The sequence below is a fragment of the Centruroides sculpturatus genome, unplaced genomic scaffold, assembly GCF_000671375.1.
Source record: "Centruroides sculpturatus isolate CEXI.00-Female unplaced genomic scaffold, Cexi_2.0 scaffold705, whole genome shotgun sequence".
Lineage (NCBI taxonomy): Eukaryota > Metazoa > Arthropoda > Arachnida > Scorpiones > Buthidae > Centruroides > Centruroides sculpturatus.
Genome location: NW_019384916.1, coordinates 66973 through 92104, shown reverse-complemented (window position 1 = coordinate 92104; position 25132 = coordinate 66973). Strand labels below are relative to the sequence as shown.

The window sequence follows — 25132 nt, the reverse complement described above, 5'->3', positions numbered from 1 at the left end:
GAAGGTTATTATTGCAACCATACACAGCACACCTAGTACTCAGCATTTTGTTCTTCACCTAACATAAAAATATAGCTTTAAATATTTAATGACTTATATTTAAATCATCTTACCTTATAAAAAACTTAGTCAAATAAAACAATTACAGAAATATTAAAATAAATCACTTCGTTAATCACAAAATTGGACGAATATAAAAGCGAAAACTAAACACGTGCACACCCTGCTCTATGTAAACAGAGAGGTCAGGTTTCGTGCTGACGTCACTAACTTGGCATTCCTGGCTAACATTGTAGAATAGGGATCTGGCTATCCTTGTAGTATATAGTCCTTGGGTCAGTAGTAGTCCAAATTGAATACGAACGTTTGTTTCTTGAAAATTTGATCACGATTTAAATACAGTATTTACTTTTAATATTACCGATATGTCATCGAAAAGAAAACGTGTTGAATTATCATTAAAAGACAAATTAAAGTATCTGTTTCGATTATCCGGATTTTTCCTTATCCGGACTACCTTCATCCCCAATTAGTCCGGATAATCGAGGTTCTACTGTAATTAAATTCACTTAGCATTCAAAACTTGCGAATTTTGAAAAAAAAAAACAAATTTGCTGATTAAATACAGACAACTGTTTAACTGAAGCTAAACGGGTTTTCCCCTTGCTATGGATGTCTGCCTAGTTCAGTTCAGCCACATTCCGCTACAGTTCGCCTTTATTATCAGTTCGAAATGGGGTGGTTCCATAATACCCGCAGTGTTCCATAATGCCACCTTCTCCTCTACGAACTACTCGGTTGGGGAGCTAAAAATTAATTTATGAACCACTCGGTTGGAGTCAAAGATCACTCTCAACTACGCCAAGAAGCTCAGTTTTGAATCAATTTAAGAATCAAAATGCCTAGATTCTATTAATTACTCATGATTGTTTATTTTGTTGGCATAAAAAACATTTTCATCAGGTTAAATTGCAAATTTTTGTGATTAATTATCTTCAACAAAAAATACCTTTTTTTTATAATTATATATGAATTTTTCTGTAGGATGTGTATTTTTCAAGTTATTCCAATGGATTCATTAAAATCGACTTTCCTGTATATTAACAGGTTGAGGAAAAATCTGGATAAAGCATCATAACTTTTGAACTCAAGAAGGTAATTTTAAAATATTCGCACCAAAAATAAGTCATTACACATGCACAGTTTAGCCCATGAAGTTTCGAACATTCGTGAGTACGTTCGAAAAAAGGCTTCAAAAGAGAACATTAAGAGAGTGCATTGTACTGTACGAATATACGAAATATACGAAAACAAAGCGAACCAGTCGAAAAATTAGTGATGAAGCACAGAAGGCCAGGAAGTGACAGAAAGCCGGTTGTTGCGAATGCTAAAAACCGAAGAACATTGAGTCAAATGTTTTGACAACAAAGATGCAGTTAGCCAGGTGGAGGCAGCTAAAAGACTCAATTGTTATCGAACATACGTAGGTAAACACTTAAGAAGACGAGCATAAAGAAAAATTATTCCAGCGTAAACTGCTGAAACATTTCTAAAATTCGAACGCAATGCAGATGGCTCATAAGAAATTTTGAAAACAAAACGTTCGATTAAACGACGAAAAGTACTTTTATCTCTCTGGCATGCAAATGATAGAAAAGAAAATTTACTACGCGAAAATCAAGCATTTCTTGAAATGAAGTACAAATTTAAGACATCCGAGGTAAAAGTCATACTGTATATTGTCATTTCATCAGCTATTTTTTTAAAGAAGGGATCCCTTGCAATTGATGCAGACACGTACCAAAACGAATATCTAAAGAAAATTCTCATATCTTTTCCTAACAGGCATCAGCAAAATGACGAATTAATCTTTTGGCTTGACAAAGCTTCGTTTCACTGCGCAAATTCGACGATGGAGTTCTTCAAATCCGAAAACATTCCTTTCCTACTCAAAGAACACAATCCGTAAAATCTGACACAATGGCGGTCAAATGAGGATTTCTTTGGATATTTGGCACAAATTTCTGGAATTTTATAACTTTAGTACTGAATTTATTATAAAACGATACTTTAGTGTTTCCTTCAAGATTTGGTCCTTTAAGTTACGATTTTGGCACAAATTTTACTGTAATATTGGTTAATTGCTAACTCCTGCTCCTTGGTTGTGAATATGTGCATAAAAGTTAAATGATCCGAGCCTATCTTGACCTCTGACGGACCATAAATAGAACCATGCATTCTTCTTATTTACGAAAATTCCAAATTGCACCACCTCGATAGAGCCAAATAAAGATGAATGTTTCTATATAGAGAAGAGTATATTATACCATTCTGAAAAACCATGTATTTAAACCTGGAGGGGAAGAATGTATGAAAAGATGACTCCATTGATTCAATCCTTCAATATGGCTCCCTAAAAAAAGTGCAAATGTAGAAACTTAAAACACTTTCACTTCCTTCATTTTTTGCTTTTTGATGTGGTTCTCCCTTGGCCATTGCTTGGAGATGAACAGATTTCTAGGAAAAGCAATGACAAACGTAAAGAAATCATCAAGGAGTAAAAGAAGCCAAAATATCTTCGAGTTATACGAAGCGTTGCCACCACTCGCTAAACACACGTTCTTTACAGACAGAGTGAAAGAAGCAATTTACACTAGTGAATATTCAGAGAATCGAAGAGTTTAAATTATCTAGATGAAGAGATTTAAGTGTGTATAACCGGTCACAAAAACAAATTAGATGAGAGGATGAAGAATGGATGTGCAAATAAAATCATGTACATACAGTGGTTCGAAAGTCAGTTAACAGTTTTGTTAAATTTTCGAGTACTGTACTTATTTGAGGATGATACAAAAGTTTCTTGGTATAACTACATATAGGTTTAATTTGTGTATCAAACTAGTAGTATCTCATAGCATCCATAAAAGGGAGAACGAACAGGGAGCAATTGAATCATTATAATGTGTAATCGGTTTTTGGTCCATCCCTTATTACTATTGATATAAATGAAAGTAAATAGATAACATATGACCGATAACTAGGCTTACCAGACGTCCCACTTTGATCGGAACTGTCCCTGCGTCCGGCTAGTTCGTCATTTTGTCCCGGTTATTTGGTAAAATTTAAAAAGTGCCGAATATACAAGAAAAGAAAATAGTTCAGCCTCGGGTAAAATGGCGATTTAACAACTAAAATATCCCTTCCGTTACACTCACTGTTGCCAATCTAAATAATTTGTACTGTATCTAGATCTAAGTACTTTTAACGTTGTCTAGATGCTTCCCCCACAATTTATAGCATGTCGCCTAATGATTTCGATTTTTTATTTTTTTTACAGAATTTATAATAGTACGAGATCCAGATATTTTTATTTCATTTTATAGATATTTTGTTTCAATTAGAGTTGGTAACACTGAAACACACTGGCACGTCACGTTCTATCTTACTTGAATTCAAATTGCTAGTCGGCATTTGCGATTATTTTGAACTGTACATTAAATTTATTTTTTGCATTTTGGAGATTAAATTAACTGTATTTACTGATGAATTAAAAAAGATTATAATTGTCCGGTTTGACAAAAACACGTGATAAACAATAGCGATAGGAGAAAAACGTTCATTTTTTTAAAATGTTTTAATCAAGTTGTTTTTTAATGATTCTGAAGTTTATTCGTCTCCCCAGCTGATGAAATCTCCACAAATTATATTAAAAAACTAACTACAGAAACATTAACATGGCAACGGTTGTTGAACCTGTTCGAAAATATTGGCATTTGCTCGATGGATTAACGCGTCGTACTGGGTAATTTCGATTAATGTTGCTTAATTTATGGGACGTTGATCCTTCGGGTAGATTTAATCCTCGATAATAATTCTGGTCAGAGATTGCAGTCTGATCGTTATAACTTGAATATAATCGCCGATTAAACAAATAGTTTATATTTAACTGATATATATGGCATTATTTTGCTGAATGATCCCGGATCAGTTACGTTAATTCAGATAGAAACGTAATAAGAGTTGAATGTCCCTGTTGCATTTGGCTCCAGTTTCCTTTGTTGACATACATTGATTAAAAAAAAAAAAAAAAACATTTCAGAGCATATTACCATCCAAATTTTAGATTGAAACTATCATTTTCAAAGTGCACATTTACAACCACATGTATATTTATGAAGATTATCATGTTGATCACACATTCATGTTTTGTCGCCATTAACGTATATTGTATTTCATATTTTTCCATCAAAACTGTGACTTTTGGAATCGTTTAAGTATTAAAGGTATTGCGCTGTTTGTAATCATCAGAACAATCCGTAAATTCCCGCGACTATATACTTTACGGTACTTTGCACACTTAAACGAATCGTGTGTGATATTTAATATTCTTTTTCAAATAAATTTTTGAATTAAATTCATAACTTTTTCGATATATAAGCAAAATGGGCTATAATGTAGTGTCGCAATCTGTAGTTAATAGATTCTGCGTGTTGCTGCACGCAATTTGCATATTAGCTGTAAGAATTTTTTTGGGTTGATAATATAATTGATCAATTAACCCTTAAAAATAGGCTAATAGAAAATATCTGCATCTACGCAATGACAGATTTTTAATTATTATAAAAAGCTCAATCACCTATGTAAATGCTTGAGCATATATAATTTAACCTTGTATGGGAAAAAACAAGATCGACATCATTTAAATTTGTATCACTTGTTGAATTCATATAAACTAAACAGAACATTTGAACAATGGGCACTGACGTGAACACAAAATGGCCGTTGTTTAGTTATGTATGCATCTCAAAAAGAAACGTTCCCGAAAAAAATCGCCGTCGATGAGTACGACTGTACTAAAATGTCATTCGAAAGACGTTTGTTAGCCCACTTTATAGGGTTGATTAATCAATTATATTAATAGCATAAAGGTGGTTTAATTTTTTAGAATATAAGCCTATAACGTCCTTTTAAAAACACGTTCAACGTTATCGGGATGAGGAAACAAATTTAGTTAGAATGTAAATTGTCTAAAAGATTTACAACTGTCCTGATTTGCTACAAATAAATTCGGCTATTGAAATGACTTACTAAAATCAGATAGCCCATAAAAAATCGTGCAAAACACGGATTAATCTCTACGATCTGCACGTTATTCCTATTAACATTTCAACAACCTCCTCACTCCCAACTAATATAATACACATTTATCTTTTTATAAAACAAGAGTAAACTTTTTACAAAGTTATCATCTCGGCAAGGTTTTTTTTTTCATATTAACACAAGATAAAGTGGCACATAAAATGATAAATTTAGTTGAGACACGCCATAATTGTGTTATCACACCACGCACGAAGAATAAAAATGTCGGAAAAACTAGTCCCAAACATTAACTTAGATTTCATTAATAAAAAAATTAATATATTTTTTAATTCGGTATATCAATTTGAATATTTATGAAACAGATTAAAAATTATTTTAAGTAGCAGTAGATTTAAATCCTGAAAAAGCTGTACTGGACATACTGTACAGTACATCGTAGTGGCACCACACAATATGATGTACAGTACTTTATATTAGATTCTATAATGGCAATAAGCATATTTCTTAATGAAGAATCAAGTTCTTTCCACATTCCTCGAGTTTTCGCGAATCAGCAATTCCGTAACACCAATAATGGTTTATTAACGTTCGTCCATTCTCCACACATCCTTCAAGCGGACCAACTTCGTGTGTAAAAGTAAACTGATCCACTTTAAATTCTCTTGGAGAATATCCATCTATAAAACGGCTCCTTTCATATACGTTCACAAAGAATAATGGACAAAGATGAGATACTTTGTAACAGATTACTTAACATTTGGATATGACATGTCATAGACAGATCATCTAAGGCAGAGGTCCCCAACCTTTTTATCGCCGCGGACCGGTCAACGTTTGATATTTTACCGCGGCCCACTGAGGGGGGACTTTGATTGTTTATATTTTAGATTGATTTAATTTAATAATTTTAATTTAATTGTATTTAAACATGCCTTCAAAATAAAATATAGTTACACCAAAAAATGAATATAATGTGATTTAACATTTTAACTCACTAGAACGTTAAATCAATGAGAACCCTGAGCTTGTTTCTTTGCAACAAGACGGTTCCATCTGGGGGTAATAGGAGACAATGACACCCGAAGTGTGTTTCTTATGTCCAGTTTATTCCGTTGTTCCGTCGTCCATTAAAAGTCGCACAAACCCGAGAGAAATACACCATAGTAAATAAAATGGAAATACCAGTAATTTAATGTTCCTTGGGCGGCTCGGGGGTTGGGGACCACTGATCTAAGGAAACGAAGACGAATGATTTACAGAAGAAATTATTATTCAAAGATTAGTAACGAAAGCGCAACAAGCGGGATATGTTGCTTCAATGTTGCACGTTATTAAGACATACTCATTAATTTTTTAACGCTTTAAACGATATTTAAAAAACATAACTCAACAAGCATATATTGTTATAAACTGTTCTTTATTATTTTTCACTGTTACAGCAATAAAACACATTTAAGATAACTTGGAATTGAAAATAAACACGATAATCATCGCGATTTCTGCTCATCATAGTAATAATAATAATATATAGGTATATATCTCGATTGAAAAAAAAAAAGAAATGTCTTTTAGAACGTCGACCATCAACGAGAAAATTATCAATTTAATTTATTTTTAACTCGTTTTTCTCTTGGAAGCCCCTATCGAAAGAATCCCCCTCCTCCATTGCAGCAATTTTTTTGAAAGATTTCTGAATGAGCGCAATTTAAACGGACCAAAAAATCCACTCCACTGTATTTTTAGATAAAGCAATCGAATTTTTTTTTATATTTAAATTCAAAGCGTTTAATTACCGTAGACTGTTAATGGAAACGTAAATTGAGCCGCATGTGGTGTAAACAGCCACATTTGTTTCTCTTCTCCCGCATCTGATGATGATCACACCCGAGTAATTCAATAATCTCCAAAAGTTCCAACACAAGTACATCGCTTAGAATTATTATTATTATGGTTTCTTTTTTTTTCTTAAACAAAACTTTACCAAAGACTCCAAATACTGTATTCTGGACAACAAATATATATATATATATGTATGTGTGTCTGTGTTTGTGTATATATATTACAGTTGTGTATTTTAAATCGTTATCATTCTGTTAAGGCATTAAAACATCACGTATAATTCCAATCTACTGACAGAAAATAGTCCCATTTTCTTTCTTCCATCGTCTACAATTCGGGGAAAAATTTGCTTTTTCTAGAAAATTTTCGCAGCTTCAACGGGAAATTTCTGTAGAACCAACCGAGAAGAATTACAGAAAACTTGGTAAAGATATTTTATATATATAATATATATTAAACAAATCACATCTTGCTCATGTTGCATATACAATATATATTTACATAAAACGTACACAAATATTATATGTTTTTTGAATTTTTCCGGGATAGAACTCCCTTCTTAAACTAGAATTTCGATTATAAATGTTACCAAATGGCATCCCTTTAAAACAGCACCTGGGTTTTCGGGTCCTGTATCCATCACTCTTAGAGAAAAATTGGCCAAGAGCAGACAAGTAAGACAACGAATAAAATGGTTGTTGATCCCCATAAAATAAAAAAAAAACAAACAAAAAAAATTGTGTTCCTGCCGAAGGAAGAAAACTGATGGACACGATCCGAAATTTTAAGTTTTTGTTTTCTTTTTTTGATGCGTGGCACAGGAGGGCAAAAGCGAACAACAATCTCTCGTTTGGAACGGAAAACAATGTGGAATATGTAATTTTAACACTGCAAAAACCTCGTTAAGAGGCCCCTTATGCCAGCGGAACGTCGAGAGATACGAAAAAAAGTTCTGCAAACATTTTGATTTTTATTTTCGTAAGCGACGATGAATTTACTTCCAACGTTCGCGTGTTTATCCAATGAAGACGGGCGCATTTTTCACTTTTTTTTTTTTTTAAGAACAAAATCTATGGCTTTCACGAAAATACAAAGTTTAGAAATAAAAAACGGCGATTAGAAAAATACCATTCTAGATTCTAAATTAAGTAATAGAATAATCTTTTTTATTATTTATTTTTTTATATTTTTCTTTGTGTGTGTGTGTGCTCGTATGTGTGTGTACGTCGAGTTTTCACTTAACATTTTTCACTTAGACGAACTCGTAACGGTTCTCGAGACACCTGAGGAGTAGAGGAATTGATCTAAGCACACGCCAACGAGTAAATTCTGAGATCGGGACGGGTCACGGCTGACCTGTTATTAAGAAAACAAAAATTTAAAAAAAATAAACAAGAACTGTCTTTCTCGAGCACCGACGTATTGTTCGACGTGGTCAACCCCAAAGATTTTGGTGGAAAGATTCACTCTACGGATGAAATATCCTTTTTGTAGTAGGCGTATCCCGTTTGCACGATAGAGTCACAACAGTGTGGCCAGGTGCAGCACTTCGCAAATGTCCTCGCTAACCTGAAAACAAATTGGAAATTCGTTAATTTTAGAATGACTCGTTTATATAGTCTATAAGTCAGTTAACCGTGTTTTACGGTTCGAGTACATCCGCGGATAGAAATCATTTTTTTAAAGCAATTTATTCTTCACGATGATGAACCGACTTTTGCACCACTCTGCATATATCACTCGCGTAACAGAAAAGAACTGTGTAATTTCTCGTAGAGAATCAGGGTAATTAATGTCTACTCAATGGAGGAAGAAAAAATTTTAATTTAACCACAAACGAAAAAATTCCCACTCGCTTCGGGCAAATACTTTAGTTTTGTGACAGTATTTTAATCGAATTTCCGCGTGAAATTCTTTTTGTTTTATTATTCCTTTCTCACTTTTATTACAAATATTTCACTTCCAAACTCAAAAAGTGCTTATGTACCCGCCAACTAATATGCAGATAATGTTAATATATCACGTATTCTAAATTTAAACACATTATTGCCACATCACTTACTATTCCCCTTTTCGATGCATCACAAGGTAAACAAGTATTGTTTGTGTGATATAATAGGAGAACTATGTGACTACAGGTTTGTCTTGAATGTATGAAGCACTGTCTACATTTAACAATTAAAAACACTGTAAAGTATCAGGGAGAAGAGCTCGAGTAAATGTTTTTTGAAGCTTCTCGTCTCTATATTAACTCCATTTTCCTACTAAACTGGCCTGTATGGAGATGGGCACATTTTTATATAAGTCTCCCATAGAAAATATAGTCTGTGGAAGCATGCACTTTATTAAAATGGGATAAGTGGTATATTCTCACAAGATGCGGGCAAATCTAGACAGAACTTATACATTTGTAATTAGATAGTGTACTTTAATTATTAAAGATGCAGCTGTTCTAGCACCCTGTAATTTACAGCTTGCAAATGTGATAAATTGGCCTATGGACAATAATAAGTATTTATTAAAAAATGGCATTGTTAAATGGAAAATGAGAATGTCTTCAAGAATGGATCTTGAAAACTACATGAATTTGTTTTCTAGTTTTTACATTTAAATTATGTTTATTTTAATGTTAAGAGGAGGTAAAGGAGCAAGGAAATAATCAAACTTGTTATCTTGTACTATAAAATAAGAGAATTTCTGTATAAATTTTAAAGTAATTTTAGATATTAAACCATAAAAAACAGAGTGGGAAACTTCTGGCTATGTGAGGCTCTCTCTGGCTTCTAGTATAGTCTGAATAAATATAAAATGGCATAAATTTAATTTCCATCATGCATTCTCAGTTATTTAAGTATATTTTTTGTTCTATTTTTCAATAAAGACTATATACTAATAAAACACACACACAATATATAAATGATAGACTCATATTTAGTGTTTTATGTACCTATTCTGAATGTAAGTATCCTCACTTTTACAACCTGCATCCCTATAAAGATTCCTATGAAATGGGATGTAGTCTTTCAAGTAGTTCAACCATTAATACAAACACCTAATAATTTTTTTTTGTTTTTTTAAAAAAAGGAAAGTAAGATCATGAAGTTTTAAGAGCAGTAACACTTCACCAAAATAATTTTCCCTCTTCATGCTATTTTTAAAAATATTTCTAAAACTTGTTTACATTACATGCATATTAATGTTCTAAAACTTAAAAAAGTTTTCTTCTTCCACTCTAGGAGTGTTTGAAATCTTACTAAATGTCAGAGGATCTCTCTCTGTAGAGCACATTGTGATGCATGGGAAAACCCACCCTTGTTGCCCCAAACTTTCCAGACTGACAATTAGGAAGGCATAAAAAATTAATTAATTGAAGATATAAAAATAATTATTTTAAAATTGCTGAGAAACAACTTAATTGCCATTATTCTACAGTGAGAAATTTTATCATTAAGTTACAAAAGATTGTATTTTCATTGCTGAATAATTAATTATGTATCAATGTAAGTAACAAAATCAAAAATTAAGCTACCTCTTACACATATTGAATGATTAAATTAGCATATTGAACGATTTAATCGCATTTTAATCATTCATTCAATTCGTGAATTAACAATTTAATAAATCGAATATATTTAATTATTTATTGAATTAATTATGCAGAATGTTTATTCGTTAAATATAAATTTTGAATTCTTATTTGTTTCTAATTGATGATCTGTAACAAAACTTTGCGTAGGTAGGAACCACGAACCTGTTCAACAAATGTTATCAAGTGGGTGATTGATGTTTCTTGTCGAATAAGAAAAATTAAGGATTACGTACATAATCAATCAGTGTATAATTTTAAAATAGAATTAATTAATATTACATTTTTGTATGTTCCATTTAAAATCGAACAGAATTAAAGCGATTTTAGTAAATTTCCTTTTGTATTTTTGAACTTTTATCACGTACAATCTAAACTTTAGTTTATAATTTATAATTTGTTTTATAAACCAATTTAATTTTCAATGTATAATTTACAAAATTTTGCATATTTTATACAATTTTATATCACATTTTACCGAATTTTTAAATAATTTATGTTCTTATAAAGCCCGTTTGTATACAACAAAAGCATTGACCTTTTACTAAGTCATCCGGAAAGAATGTTGAATTTTATTTGTAAAAAATGGTAATCTGAAACAACAAAGATAAGATAGAGAAGCAACGAATAAACATTTTACTCATAATAAACTAATTGAATGTAACCTTAATTTAGGTTACACTCAATTAGTTATTTGTTATTAGTAAACTAATTAAAGATTTTAATTACGTTCATATAAGTCCTTACTTAATTCAATGATAAATTATACTTAAAAGAAGAACTTCAAGTTTTTTACATAATATAATAATTTATTATTATAAATATATTACGTAATTTATTGTACATCTTAGTTTATTATGTTTACAAAATCAGAGATTTTCCTCTTCTTTTTTATAGAATAAACATGCCCTATACACTCACCACGAGACTTGTAATTAAAACATAAACAGCAATTACAAGGAGAACCGTTCTAAGCAAAACAAGTGGACAAAAGAGTCTGTGTGTATGTCTATATGTTACTCTTCGACTAAACTGTTTTCTATTGTTTCTTATATATTTTATGAATTTTCTGAAGTTTCTAAATGGTTTATATTACACGTCTGGACTAAATATAATGATAATACACATCTGTTCTTTATAAATAGTATGGTGTCAGATGATTATATTTTATTTATTTTATGTTTGTTTAATTATTTTACAAGTGTCAATACTTACTATTTTAAAACTTGATTATATTATTTGTTTAACTTAATTTCTTTCTTTAAATTCAGAAAATAAATTTTAAAAAATCTGATTTTCTAGTATTAAAAGTCAATAATTGTATTTACAAATCTTATTTTGTGCATTTTAAGCACAAAATAAGCAAAATGAGAATTTAAACTTGATTTTCTGTTATTAAAAATGACAATTCAAACTCTATTTTGTATGTTTATGAAGAAAAATTTGTATAAAAAAACTTTATTTTGACTATAAAAATATGAAAAATTTTTATGTAAAATTCGTTTTTTTTTATTTGAGATATAAAAACAGTAATGGAGATAATATTTATACAATTTTATATCACAAATGAGCATTTAAATTATTTTATTTACTGATAAATTATTAATCACGATTTATTGCATTTATTCAAAATTATAATTAAAATAAATTAATGTTTAAAAATAAAAAAATAATTATAACGGAGAAAATTTAAATCATCATTATATTTTACTGAATTTTTAGAGAAAGAGTTAATTAATAAATTATTGAAATTATTTCTGATTATTATATTATCAGTGTTTTTCTTTCATTTTAATAATTATATAATTATAGAATATTTCTTAAAACTTAATTGGTTTGTAACATTAAAAAATTACATGATTATTTTATTATATAACATATTTTAAAACAAATTTATTATTATTGTTTCATGATTTCTTTGTAAAGAAAATTTTGAGTGCAAACTTTATTCAACGATAAATAGTTTGAGTTATTGATAAAAGGAAAATTTTTAATTAAAAAATATTTATCATAATAAAAACGTATTAAAATAGAGATTTAAATTAACTCATATTAAATCCTGTTTTTATAAATATGGCCTAATTTTTTAGCGCAATTGAAGGTAGAATTTTTTAGATTAAATAACAATAAACTATTGTATTATTTTTCAAATGCAAATTAATGTTATATAAAAACATTAAATTTCNAGAAAACAGTTGTCAGTGACCCCAACCTACGTTAGTACCCTGCCTCCAGTGCCCCTCTGTCATCCACTTTCTTCTTTTTGGCCTCCTAGATTTACTCGTCACCTACAGGGGTAGTGCCCATTTTGAGAGCCCCTGATTTAAGTATTTAGCTTTCCTAAAACATTTTTATTCCAAGAAAACAGTTTAAATAAAAAAACATAATAAATAATAATATTAATATTTGAATTTGGCACCATATTCAAATAGATGAGGAAAAAATACTTAATTCTGAAATTAAATTATATTCAACTACTTCATGTATCCTTGGCTCAATATTATTACCAATATTAAAAAGCTTACTTCAGGAAGCTAAATTTTTAATTGAATATAAAATAAATCTAAATGTCATTGTTCTTTAATAAGAACAATGACATTTAGATTTATTTTATATAAATTGTAAGCTGAGGTTGTCCTAGATCAGGATGAAGACAATTACTATTATGCAATTAAAGATTTAGCCTCCTGAAATAAGCATTTTAGTATTGGTAAATTTTCTTCAAAAATGTTTTCATTCTTTTACATAAATTTATATTTTATTATTTAATATTAATACACTTCATGCATGTCTTACAAGTATGTTGCATGTTTAAAGACTGTTTTTAAAAAAATGACTTATGCCAGCAGCATAGTTTATTCCAAATAATGAAATATTAAAATTAATATAATCATAATGTTTATATAAATTTCTGAAATATATTTTCATTTCAAAGTTCTATGACAAAATTAAAATATACAGTGAAATCTTTAAGTCACTCCTTGGTGTGGGGAAATGGGAGGAGTTTCTAGGAACAAAGTAATGAAGTCACAACTAAATGGGCGTGGTCCACTGCAGAGCAACTTTATAATCACACTGTATAATCATACTATTCCAGAAATTCTTGTAAAAAAAAACACCATTTGTTGGTATCAAAACTAAAGCAATATTCTTAAAAAATCATATTCAACTTCAAACCAGTTTTTATCACATGTTTTCTTGCCTCTGCTACTCTACATTGAAACTGCTAAGCCATAAGCTTGAAAATAGATTTATTTCACAGGATCAGTAAGCTTACAACTTACTGATTTTGAATACTGTGGGATTTACCTTCAAAGCTTCTGAATATAAATCCTAAAATTGAAAAGATAAATATAACAAGATGCAGAATCAGTACAAGTGGTAGAGACAGGAAAACTACAATAAAATGTTTTAAATATTCAATACCGCTTCATAAACATAGAATATAATACTTTAATTTGTGAGAAAAGTGTATAATTACATAAGCAATCAACCAGTCTTTATAATTTACTGAATATATTAACAGGAATTACATGCAAAATTCTTCTAAAATCACAAATTAAAAACTGCTTATGCATAACTCTATAATAATGGAAACATAATCTATATGTTTATTTTTATTAAATTTATTTATTCAATAAATAAATTCAATAAAAATAATTAATGATTTACAGGACTGCCAGAGAGACATACTTGACGAAATTGATGTTTATTTAAAAGTTTATCAAAATAAAATTTATAAAGATTGTGATAATTTATTAATTTTCTATGAGTCCTCTTCCAAGCCCTTCAGTCTAGAAGTGGGCCCACAGAACTTATCTGGCCAGAGGAGAAATTATCTTGTCCTAAAGTATCCCTTCAGGCTCAGATCAAAGATTTGTATTCACTATCTCTCTTATCAGAACTGGTGATTAGACCCACACAAACACCATTTACCTTACGCTTTTATGCGATATAGCAATCTATTTACAGTTAGATGTAGTAATAAATCCAGAATTACTGAAGGGAGGGCCAACTCAAAAATTAAATATATTTGAATAATTAATAAGGATCTCTTAATGCATGCATGACAAATGTATTGCAGATGTATTGCATAAACAATATATGCCATCATATATGTTTTTTAAAAATATTTTGAAGTTCAAACAAATAAATTTTAATTTTTTTGATGTCAATGATGAGGGCTTAAGCTCATGTATCCCTTATGGATCATCCCCCGGTTAGGCATTATAAATGCCTAACAATAAATGTAAAGAGCATTTTATTCTAAAATCGTAAATATAAACAAAAATTATCTGTATACATTAAGATTTATTTAAACTGAAGTATACAGTAGTGTATATTTTAATTTATAATTATATGTATTAATTCCATATGATTTGTGATGGTAGCCTAATTTCCAAGAATATTCACGTTATTCACACAAGTTTCTCTCCACGTACAGATGTACAAATTCGCATATCATTATTAAATCGTTATTAAAATAGAAGTTTCGACAATTGCAAAAGATCCTATCGATTTCCATCTTTAGCCGACGTCTTCCTTTTAATAACTTCATTCTTTTAATAAATTTTCGATTTAAAATCATTTTCTTTGTAAATTTTTTTCCTTGTATTTTTGCTATTAAATTACGATTTTATGCGATTGTCGTTACTCGTTACTCGTTATTACCGTTTTATAATCGAAAAATACAAATTGCCATTCTCATCATCGTTACGTGATAACGTCGTTCGTTCTATATAATTTATCTTTGGATTCCCACTTTAGAAAACACGTTAAGAATTAGATACATTTATGTTTCAATTAAATACAAATTTAAGCAAAAAAAAAAAAAATTGTTTTTACTTCTTTTACTTGAAGGCAAATAACTTTTAGCAAATACGATACCTTTCGCGCTATTTGCCAAGGGAAGAACATGAAACTTTTCGTTTCATTTCGTCCTTCTTCCATTGGCAAATGGCCTGTTTTGTCGTCAAATTAGTACATAAAACCGAAATAATTCTGGCTAATATTTTGGAAAATGTACACCTCGTTTCAGATATGTCTGTACTTAGAAAGGGCGAATCCCCCATTCCTCCATACTAGTAACGACGTAATGTGAATAACATCCATTATTTATTTAACTCGAATATTGATTTTCTTGACTAATACGTAATTTATAGACTATCTTATATTTTAATTTATAACTTTATCCAGTGGAGTAACTAAGTTTTACTCTTGGACTCTTGGAGGATGATCTAAAAAGTGTAATCAGAGTGAAGAAAAATAAGCATAAAATACCGTTTATTTATAAATAACAAAGTCATTACAATTCTAATTTTAAATTTATCGTTTAAGACGAATATATATATATATATTTTAAATTTAAGTTTTATTCCTAAAGTCTCTGGAGATCCAAAACCCATATTATGCCATAGATTTTATCAATATTTCGTAATGAATTTGTGATAAAATGAAAAGTTTAGAAACGAACGCTGCTACATACGTAAAATTTTTATATTTCTTTTATTTATATTTAATATTTTATTACGATTTAAAAATGACAAATCCGATTTTAGATTAATGCGAAAGCGTGCGATGGGAATGGAGTGAATAAAACTACTGCTGGTAGTTGGTTTCGGGTTCGTGCATGACCAACGGGCTGGCACGTAGATTTTTACGAGTCTAACACTTAAATAGGACCTTAGAAAGTTCTCCTGGGAACCCCTTGGCAGATTGCCCAAATGTTGCGTTGCATTATTCAATCAATCCATTGAAAACAATATCCGAAACTGTCGCTTAAAAGGTTGTTTACATTCCCAATGAAGATAATTTATATATAACTAATAAGATTGTAAATATAATTTCCTATCTCCGAATTTCTATTTTCTCCATATTTTTATACTTTTTGAAGCGCTATATATATATATCAAATTCACTTTTCTTTTATTAAATTCCATAAATCAATATCTCGAGTAGGGTCAGACTTAATGACGATTTTACTCGTTATTAACATTTACAATTCTTTTACAAAACCCATCCTTACTCTCAAAACTAAGCTTTTTGCAATTTTAATAATAATTAAATATATAAAAGTTAAAAAAAAAATAATAATACGATAACAGATGGTGCCACCAAATATTGCCGGGAAAGTTAAGCAACTGGTTGCTGGATTTTTTGTAGAAAGGACCCACTCGTCAGAATTGCGATTCTTTTCGTATATTAATTTTGAAAACTTACGTATACAACTGCAATTGCATTTTCTCAAGCTTTTAATGGTCAATATCGTTTTGATATCTTGGCCTTAGCACATGTGGGGTTCAATTGAGATCATTAACACAATTAAACAAATAATAAACCGCTACTAATTTAAAAATCTGTAATTCTCACACAATATCACAATTTTCTCTTCGATTTTCTTTCCTCCGTCGCTAAGGTTATAACCTCCTGGGGGAGTTATAACCCTAGCGTGAAGCCATCTGGTCCAATTAAGAACAGTCGGCTTAAGGTTGCCCCTGCTGACACTATAGTGGCAAACTAATCTTTCGCGATTTAAGATTAAATAATCTCAGGAAGACAATGTGGCACCTCGAAAGAAACTCTTCCATAATCAAATTTAGTAAATCTTATATAAAATACATTCAAAAACTTTTCCTTATCCAACACACTCAATTTCTCTTGTTTTTTTATTGTAATTCAGTTAGTATACTCAATATAAAACAATTTAAGACATAATAAATTAAGAATACTAAGTTGATCAAAGTTATAATTTGATCCATACATGGTAAAAGACTAAATCTTATATAAAATACGTTCAAAAACTTTTCCTTATCCAACACACTCAATTTCTCTTGTTTTTTTATTGTAATTCAGTTAGTATACTGAAAAAAAAGGACTCAATACTTAACAAATAACACTGTTGCAAATCTAAGTTGATGAGAATTAAACAGTTTTTGCTAGAACTTGGAGAAAGCAGAAATTGCACAACACCTCTGACAGATAACCACAAATTATTGCACAAGATTTGACACTAGTAATTTTTAATCTACCTATAAGAGTTACAATGTATCAATTGATTAATAAGAATATATTGGGGAAAGCAGGGAATAAATTTAATTATCCTATTAACATGTACAAAGTTACAAATGTGGCTTATATTAAAATAATTATAAGACACTGTTAAAATGTTAATTTAAAGCAAAATTTTAAAGTTGCCAGTATAGTCTGATTAACTGCCATCTGATTAATTTATCATTATCACTACACTCATGAAAACTAACAAAAAATTTTACAACCAGAATTTAGAACTTTAATAACTTAAGTTCTTATAAAAACAAATACTTTATACGTTACTGAATAATGAAAAATTAGTTATATTTAAAATTAATTAATTAATAAAAGATTTCAGGTAACTTCAATGACAACAGCTACCCATAAAAACTCAATGCTTAAGCTACTCTCTTTTACAAATTGAATATTGTATAATGGACTTTCACATAATAATTATACTGTATATCCTTATTGTAACATAGCATATTGTGGGTTCCCAGACGAGGTTTGGACTCAAGTAAACCTCGAAATTCTTATGTGACACCAGATGTAAACAACAAGATTCGGAATGGTTCGAGTGTGTCACACTATCTGTCAAGGACTTAGCAAAAGACAAACTCTAACAAGAACGTTCATAAATAGGTAGATCACTGACTTGTGAGTCTATAAAATGTTAGCCGAGATAAACCTTCTCAAACAAAAAAAGGAAAACTTTTAATAGATGAAAATGATTGTTAAATTCTTGGCCTTAAAAAAAAATGCACAAACAATGGCCTAAATTGAGTGCAGGTGTTATTGTTTTATAAACAATCTCCAGGCAGAGTCAACAAAGAGGTATCAAATGAACACCTTGAATCAGACCTTTCCCATGACCCGAAGAGGTTTCGTCTTGCACTTGGAGACAAAGGGAAAACCAATCGGAAAGTGAGGAATGGTATGAGGGACCAATCTGAAATAAGAATAGGGGGGGGAAAGGCTATAAAAATCAGAATTTCAAGGTTGAAGAAGAGTCTTCTCTGTATTCCAGAAAAAGTCATGATCTGTATTGAGTTGTGTCGTCGCCATCAACTTAGAACTCCACCGCACCATTTCCCGATCATCTGTTTTGCCCAGTGATCTCATCTTGTCCGGCCCAGGGCTATGACCGGCACCAAAGTTCTCGCCTCTCTGCCTCTCCAAAGGAAGGACTAGTGAAGGACTCAATTGTTGATGTAAGCATAAATGTTAACAAATAAATGGCTTTCTTGTGAAAACACTTGTCATCATTTGCCTCCTCCATCACAGACCACATACAACCTCCCCTGAGGATCATCCTGACTTGGGATAAATTAATCCCACCTAAAAGTTGGTGACCTTACACAGGTGCCAAGGAGTGGGTTTTCAAGTCCCCTATCTCAACCGGGTTGGCTACCTTACAATATATATCATATATAGACTGAAGCTAGCTGATTTTTTCAGTTTATTTATTTTTAACAGCATAGTTTATCAAAGCTATTACAAACAGAAATTCAGACTAGTATTGCAAATAAAAACACTTCTATTCTTATATATACAACAACAAAATTTATAAACAGAACCAATCATAGTTGTGCTGATTAAGAATTTTATTGTAATTAAATATGTTATTAAATAAGGTGAAAAAAATTATTAAAATACTAAAATTTAACTTCTTGTACATACTTTTAAAGATGGATTATTGGCCATTGTATGATATATCCAAAATACTCTTGTTGTGACATAATATGCAATGACGACATCCACGGTGTAATGACCTCGAGAAAGCAGGACCATAAATATTCCGACTGCGCTTGCCAGCCACACTATACAAGGTAATATAAAATATTTTCGAGGACCATCTGCAAAATATTTCCTTAATCGTTACGATAATTTTTACAGTTTTAACATAAAAATTAATAAATAAATTAATNTATAAAAATAATTATTTTAAAATGTAGGTCAAAGATTTATTTAAAAGAAGAAAGATACTAAATTATAAAATAACCTGATATTAATTCAACATTTTAATAAATTGTTCCATAAAATAAATATTTGATGTATCTAAATTTAAATCAAGTAATTCAAATTACTAATTTAAGTATGTTATAAATGTACCTTCAAACTTAATTATCTTATGATGACTTAAGAGTATCAATTAAAATTTTTATAATTAAAAGAAAGAAAGAAGATTTTTCATCTTCAGATATTAGAAAAGGTATTTATCTATAGAACTAGATAAAACTTTTGTATTTCAAGTACTATCCAATTAGAAACAAGACTCATGATTATCCCTCAAGACAAAGAAATGATTGTCGTAACTTTAAGTAAATGACAGAACACATTTACTATATCCTTTGATGTTAATTTCTGCACAAACATTCCCTTAGAGTTACTGCGTAATTGCAGTACTATGTGACTACCTCAAGAGCTTGCTAAATCAACCATAATGACAAATATAACTTCATACGAGAAAATTAACAATTAAATAACAGATGAGAAGAACTAATATTTTTAAAATAATAATAATAATAAAGCTACAAAAGAAAAAGAACTGGAAACTTAAATAAGCAAATTTTAAGGATGAATGTTATAGAAGTTCTTGGATTTTTGCAGAGAATAATCAAAAAATACAAAATTAAGAGCATGCTAATTTATATTAATTTTATTGGTAGATTTTTGAAATAAACACTTTACTTTTAAAAAAATTTTGTTTTTGTATTTATACTTACTCATTAGAAAACAGTCTGCATGAATAGAATAAAATTAAACTAAACTACCAAGATATGAAAAATTGAATTGTTTTTATTTTACTTTGTTCCACTTGGAGAAATAATCTGCACAAAGAACAATTATGAATTGAGAATTAAAACCGAAATTATCGCTACTTCTTTTTAAAGGAAAAAACAAACATGTATTTTTCTAGTTATACACTTTAATAAAAAAAATTCCAATCTTTTGCATTTTTTCAAAGTTCTTGACACTACAATTGTTACACTAGTATCCTGTAAGCAAGCAAACCCTTCCTGTAGATCAAACAGTAAAGGATTATCTGCCAGATAATCTAATAGTGACACACAATAATAAAAGCTTTGCAAATTAAAATATGAAGGAGTAGCCATATGAAATAAAAACTTTAATATTAAATTTTTTATTTTTTACTACCACTAATAATTTTAATAAATCAGACTTCAGCTTTGACAGATAAATGACAAACTACAAATGGACTATCTGAAATTTGTGTGTTAAATGTTAATTAAGTCAATTTATTGGTGTTTTAACACAAATCCAAATATATTCACTGAACTGACAAATAGAAGAAGAAATTCTAACGGATAAAAGATGATGAAATGCCATGTAATCAATTAATCACACTACATAGTGTTTTAAGCAACAAAAATATTCTAAACAGGTAATTATTGGGAAACATACACTAACAAACTGATCACATTTCTATTAAACACATCTTACAATATTTATTAGTTCATTTAAAAAATTCAGAGATGAGATATGACACAAAAATATACCAAATGCAGACAACTCAGGACTGTGTTTGCATTATGAGGGAAGAGAGACTACATCCCTCACTACACATTACCAATTTGAAAATAAAATGCTGTCCCACAAAAAATTGCACATTATCTTATTTTGCAAATAAACCAAATATCTTGTTCTGAAATATCAGTAAATAAATTCATTTCTGACAGAGGACTGACTTCTTTACCATTTGTAATTTTTTTTGAAAGTGTAAACAGATCAAATAGTTCTTGTGTGTGGGATGATCTTTTCTTTAAATTATGTCCAATACTCAGTGTATTAAAGTTGAATTCAAATTAATTACTTTTTTCCCCCTTTTCTTGTTGGGATTCCAGCTATATTCCAATTAGAAAATTCTTGGAAATTCCATAATCCTGCATCTGCATTATGATTTAGCTATGATTTTAATTATATTTATTTTGGTTGATTACATACATAACTATATCAGGTTGACTTAATTTTAGTTACTGATAAAGAATCATAAAATGTAAGTTGATCCAAAAAGCTTATAGTTATATATATAATCAACCAAAATAAACATAATTAAACCATAGATTTGGTTTTTTGAATTACTGGTAGCATTCCTATACACCTACAAATTCAGGAACGCGGAATCCCCAAGAATTTTCTAATTCAAGTTAATTAATTTACAAATTCATATTAAAAATGTTCTAATAAAAAGTGCATTTAACACAATTATTGCTGGATTTTGTGTTGTGACCTTCACATGACAAAAAATAATGTCAACAAAATATTTGATAATCATATAGATAATTAGGTATTAATATTTTTTCATTACGAATCTTAACAGACTAAAATTAACTTAAAATATCCAGCAACATCCAGCACACAGCAGTTTCCTCATTTTGACAGAAGTAAAGAATAAATTTTCTGGATACACTATTTTATAAAAATTTAAACTGCAAACATATGCAACCAAATCAAAATTTTTCCTGAAATACAAAGCTGAGATGAGATCTTGGATTGCAGTCAAGACCAAATGAGCTGTGAATTTAGACAAGAGCTGAGAGGCAGCAATAATGACTAAATCTAATAAACAGAGAATTTAAACATTCAAGCATATTATATAATAGTTCTCTCTAAAACAACTTTCAATAATTATGTAAATATCTATCCTATTCTACTATTGTTTCATCATCAAACTTTATGCACATTGCATTAACAATAGTTTGTAATCTTATTAATGTAAGAATTTAATTGTAGTTGGCTATCATAACTAAGCTAAATCCATACTCACCACATATTGAACCCTGCTAGGAAATTCGCGTGTGCCGAAGAAACCGCCGGGGCCAGGGAAGAGGCCACTCGTGTCGGCATGGAACGGGACTGTTGACATTTTTCTCAAAATATGAAAATAGAGGAAACCACCACACATTGGCTAGGAAATTGTTGTCTCCACTAGTCTGTTATTAAAAATGTTAATATTTATTATAAATAATGATAAAGCATTTAATTATTCTAAAATTAAATAAGATTTTTCTTATTTAAACATTAAATCTATAATATATCAGCACAATTCTTATCATCCACATAACAGTAATAAAATTTATATAAGAAATTATATATTTTTAAGAGCACCAATGCTTGAGATTTTACATATGAGCAATCTCTTGTAAGCATGTAAGGAGAGATTTTAAATGACTTAAAATCTCTCATGACATGCTTTAGTTAAAACAAAGATTTGGCTACCTAAGTTCTCTTTATTACAAGAACCAAACTTCAATAGCAAATCTTCCCAAAAAGTAGTTTAGATAGATCAGAGTTAAGGATAGAAGAGAGTTTTGCTAGTAGTAAAATAGACTGAAAAACCAGAATAATAAAACCTTGTCTTACAAGTTAGACAGAACAAAGAAAGCTGACATACATGACATACACTACATTAGACTCTAAGTAAAGAAAATTCAGTTTTTGGATGTGAAATGATCAGATAAATAAAACAAAGCACACACTTTTTATTTTATTTATAAAGCCACTTCTCCTAAAGAAGAGATTTTGTAATGTCAAAACATTCAAAGATGGATCTTTGAATGTTTTGACATTACAAAATCTAAATACCCAAATCAAAGAAACACATAATTCTAGTTTGTTTATTTTTTATCTGATTATATCAATTTTTAATGAGGAAACAACTGTTTAAAGCATATAGAGAAACAACACTGTGATACCAGCATCTAAATTTATCAACTAGCACTTTCAGTCTAATCTCAACAACCAGATAAACTATATAGAAATTATAACACCATAATTGATAAATTACCTAACTTCACTGCCTGTAACCGGTGTTCTTCTCCAATACGAAGGACTTTGCAAACGTTTTCGAACCTAATGTGGTTCTTCTTCAGGCGCTATGGAATTCTCTATATGAATTCGAAGTTAGGTTACAGGCAGTGAAGTTAGATAAACTCAACAACTAGATTCTCTGTATGCCAATAACATGAAGCAAATAATATTTTTTCTATAGCTAATTTTTAAATAGGTATAATTCAAACTGTCTTTAAAACTACCTATTTAGTAAAGTTTATCTATTATAAATATTTAAAGTAATGCTTACTCTTTGGAACACAATGCAAAATTAATCATTATTTAAAAAAATTTATTTAATATCTTTTTCTGCTAGTGTAGTTTACAAACTTGATTTACTAGTAAGAACCACAGTGTACCAAATATGCAACCAAATTGCAACCTTACAAATTTCCACTGTTGTCTGTCTGTCCTTCCTTAATCTTGAGAATGGAGTTAGGTAGATGAAAGTTGAGGCCAAATAGGGAAACCTTAGGGGCAGGAGGACCCAATTAATTTTATATGAACTTCCAGTTTGCACTGAAAAGTCATGTTATTTCAATTCAAAAACTTTCTCCTAAAAGGAGTTAAATAGATGACTGGGCATGACTATTGCTAACAAGAAAAGTATGATGTACAGGGGATGACACCACTAATTTGAAGGTGGAGAGCATATACTTTAAATTAAATATTTAGTAAATCAAGTTTGTAATTTTATGAATATATATAATAACAATATGGAAGAATAGTTTACATGTTAATACACTTAATTACTTTTGAATGAGTAATTTTATAGTTTAGTAATATCTTCAGTTTACTCATTAGATAAAATCAGAATCAAACAAAATCAATATTCTTCAATTAATCTTATCAAAACAAATTCAAATAAAAGTAAGGTTAGATCTTTGTCATATACAATGCACTCTTAATATTTGTATTTTAAATGTATTCATTCACAAATTCAAACTGTTATTTGAATGTAATGATTTGTTTAGAATATAGGGAGAGAAAGTGACACATTTTAATATTTTGATTCAATACCATGTATATAAACTGACAAAGACAATCCCTGTTTAACTGAATCAAACGAAACTGGATCCAGTACTACATATTTCATTAAACTATATCCAATCTGAATTAATGAAAATCTGAAAAAAAAAATTATAAATAACATTTCATTGATCAGTCATCTCACAATCACCATAAGAAATAATAATTTCCACAAAATATGTAAAAATTTAAAAAGAAAACTATTCAAACCAATCGGGATATTCTGGAAATTTGGATGAACAGAATCTGGATGAACAGAGTTTAATTGTATTCACAATTAGCTTTTATAAAATAAAATTTTTTCTTTACTTGAATACTTTAGATTGAGTCAGAAAATCCAACAAATTATTACTTGAATGTAATATAGAGAAATCTCTCTTTTTAAGACTTTAAACAAAACTAAAACTGTTGAAATATATATGTTACTGCTAAAGCTCGAAATCCGTTAATGTGTACATTACCTAGCTAATCTGCAGATTAACTAGGGTGATCCGTTAAAGCTGCGAAAATTGTTTAATTTCTCAAATTACCTAGGTAATTTGCAGAGTATCTAGGTAATCTGCACATTAACGGCTTCCGTATCGTTAAAGTTCAAAAGTTTGTTTCTTTCACTTCCTTTCCCCACTCCTTCTTTTTACGTAGATAAATTTAAATCCTAGAATGCAAGCAAGCACCGAATTGGTGAGTAAAATCAAG

General features: G+C 29.6%; 1 protein-coding gene across 1 annotated transcript in view; it reads right to left on the bottom strand.

Annotated features, from left to right (window-relative positions):
* Positions 1-6503: 6503 nt before the first annotated feature.
* LOC111631757 (phosphatidylcholine:ceramide cholinephosphotransferase 2-like) overlaps positions 6504-25132 on the bottom strand; it is a 75283-nt gene continuing 56654 nt past the window's right edge. The window contains exons 6-7 of the mRNA XM_023376064.1: positions 22344-22509; positions 6504-8508 (exon numbers count right to left, since the gene is read on the bottom strand). Of these exons, the coding sequence (XP_023231832.1) occupies positions 22360-22509 (150 nt within the window). The 3' untranslated portion in view covers positions 6504-8508; positions 22344-22359. The remainder of the gene's footprint in view (positions 8509-22343; positions 22510-25132) is intronic.